At 37.3% G+C, this 2999-nt stretch overlaps 1 protein-coding gene across 1 annotated transcript; it reads right to left on the reverse strand.

Annotated features, from left to right (window-relative positions):
* Positions 1–907: 907 nt before the first annotated feature.
* On the reverse strand, positions 908–2083 carry LOC147492575 (F-box protein At2g26160-like). Its single transcript, XM_086567549.1, has one exon. It carries the CDS (start codon positions 2081–2083, stop codon positions 908–910), a length of 1176 nt encoding a protein of 391 aa, XP_086423675.1.
* Between the last annotated feature and the right edge of the window lie 916 nt (positions 2084–2999).

Genomic DNA, 2999 nt, shown 5'->3' on the forward strand with positions numbered 1-2999 from the left:
TTTTACTCCTCTGATTGGATCAAGGCTTTGACCATTAGAAAGCTCTTTCCGAGACGGTCATTTTGACGTATAGTAGGCCCAGTTCTAAGGTCTAAGTCCAATGATACGGCTTGCGTAAGTTCTATTGACTTTTATGCTCTATTTCTGCCCGCGTTGACTTTGACTTTTCAGCTTTGACTGGTCTTAGAAAAAGCTTTTTCTCCTTGAAACTTGGGCTTTAATCATAGAATTTCTTAGCAACCAACCTTTGCTCCTTTCTCTCACAAAAGTGACATTTTTTCACAAATTTGACTCCAATACCTGAAATACACAAAAGCACGTAAACAATACTGACTCTTATTTATTATACACATAATTAGTCTAAATGTAATATTATTAAGGGGTTAAAACTACAGTTTTGGGCTCTTATCACTACAAAAAAATAGTAATAAACAAGTATTAGTAACAAAGTAATTGTAAATCTTAAAAAATAGTTGTCGTCTTCGGAAAATGACAACAATTCCTTCTTTGTATGAATTCAACAGTTCTTTTCTGAGTTTCCTCGTGATATGTATATTCTACTACTAATTCAATTAATAAACAACTCAAAACCAAAAATATTCTACTACAGATATGAATTGAATTGAAGCACCTTTTCAACGGTTCTTTAGGCTTGATTAACATTTACTGCATATTGAATGAAACACAATTGGAATAAACCATGCAACTTCAGTTCCATAATTTTATCAAACGAATTATGAAACCTACAGAAGTGGTTCCTAGAGAAGAAGACAAGTCTATACTCATTACTCAATTCAATAATCTAAGAACAACCAGCGGAACACGCCTTGGTAGTTCCTGTTCGTTCTGTCCTTGTCTCTTTTCTGATTCCTAACTCCAAGTATAACAAAACACATCCTCAGCAACACTACACTTGAAGAAGCAAAGACGGTCCAGTTCCATTACTGTTGCGGACTTGCGGTGTTGGCACGACCCAAATGGGGGACTCCGGAATGTTGTTATTGGATTTTATCGGCTGAAGGTTCCCATCTTCCAAGTTGAAGACTCCCATGTCTAGAGGTCCATTTCCAATTTCTTCTTCAATGTAATATCTTGCTAGGTGATCGTCGGTATAGTATATAAGGTTTGGCTTGCATCCAGGGAAGTCTGAAGCTGGTACAGACGACAGGGAACAATAAGCACCAACGAACACCATCTGACCATCTAAGCTCTTCTTTTCAATCCACTTAAGGTCATTCCAATCCATCTTGAACACGGAAAATCCAAACGTTGAGTTATAGAATGAGTCTTTACATTGGACATCTTCATATTTCCTTTCAATTAGTAACAAGTCTCCATTCAATTCAACGAGATACGTCCCATTATTAAAATTCCGTTTGATAATTTTTATCACCTTTGGATAATGACGATTATTGAAGTCACAAGAAAAGACTTCTCCAGAGATATTGACAAAGTAAAACAGATCTTTATAGTAAACAACGTCGCGCACCATGTCGTATTCAACACCTGCTAATCCAGTCCAACCGTTGTCACCAGCCTTGTAGAAGGCTAATCTCTTGAAGTCACCATATATTAACATAACTACATTATTAGGATTCGACGCTGGGTTCTCCGACAAGACTGCCTTCTCTAAGATACTAATACCATACCCTTCATCTATTTCATCACTAGAAAAGAAATTTTTTAATGAAGGGAGGTGAATAACATTATTGGCATACAAGAAAGGATTCACCAGGCTAACTTCATTGTCATCGAAAATAGTTACCAGCCACCCATGGCTAGACGACCCAACACATTGCCTCCTTTCAAGCGGTGGAAATTCAGAAGAGTAAACTTTGTTATCACCGAGGTTGTAGAAACTACGAGTTACAATATTTTCATAAGCAGGCATGAGAACAGGAAGTTGGCTACGTATGTTACCTTGAATTTCTGTATATACAGACCGCCACAACTTACAAACTGCACCCAAGCGGATGTAATCTTGAATGTGCACTAACTTTTGTGCAACAACAGCTAGAAGATGGTCTGGAAGATCCAAGACCATTCTTCTACGTTTATGACCATCTGAATAATGCTCAGTCATGTGTAAAACAAAGTCAGTGAGATCGAACAAAAAACAGATCGAGCTCTTACGGCAAGGGACTAGATGTTTATATAAGAATAAATCACCGTTGATGTAAATGATGAATCCTATTTGGAAACGAAATTAGAAACCTTTTAGGAAACGAAGATAAGGGGCGGGAAGAGGGAGTAGAATCTCACGTGCTCTGTTTTGTTTCCTATTTATTTTTGTTTGGGCTATTCCGTTTTCAGTATCCCTATAATAGACTTGGCAAATAAAACCGAGTGGCCGTCACAAATAAACACAGGGTAGCGTGGGAAATAAGTAAACCAGTTAAATTTGGTCTAATTTAAGAAAACAAGAAATGAGGCTCAGCCCCTTGGTTCTAACTTGGTTGAGTATAAACTCCATCCCATCAACCCATATCACATAACCTTCCTATTATTTAGGTCTCGTTAAATAACCTCCCTGTTTTCCAAAAAAGAGATAAAATCTTGTCTGTTTTTATTTCCCATTTTATCTTATTTCATTTTTTACCCTCTTGGGATTGAAATTTTCCGACTATATATATATATATAGGGGAGGGATCAGTATACAACAGATTTTGTACAACAGATTTTACAATGAATATAGGCCTTACAACACATCAAATCCTAGGGTCCTCAAGAGAGTTCACGTGCTCAACTACGGCTCAAGCCATTTTGACCAATATATTTGTCACGGTCTTTCTCTCCCCTTTCAACGTGTTTCTCTCTCTCCCGTCTCTTTTTCTTCTTCATAACATCCTCCTCTTAAAATAAAATTTTTTTAAAAAAAAAGGGCAAGAACAAAGCAGACAACAAAGAAGTCAACAGGAGGGAAGACACCAAGGAAGCAGCTTGGAACAAAGGCAGAAGAAAATTAAATCGGCACCAAAGAAAACAAGGAGTGAAGGCCT

This window comes from Coptis chinensis, chromosome 6, assembly GCF_015680905.1.
Source record: "Coptis chinensis isolate HL-2020 chromosome 6, ASM1568090v1, whole genome shotgun sequence".
Taxonomy (NCBI): domain Eukaryota; kingdom Viridiplantae; phylum Streptophyta; class Magnoliopsida; order Ranunculales; family Ranunculaceae; genus Coptis; species Coptis chinensis.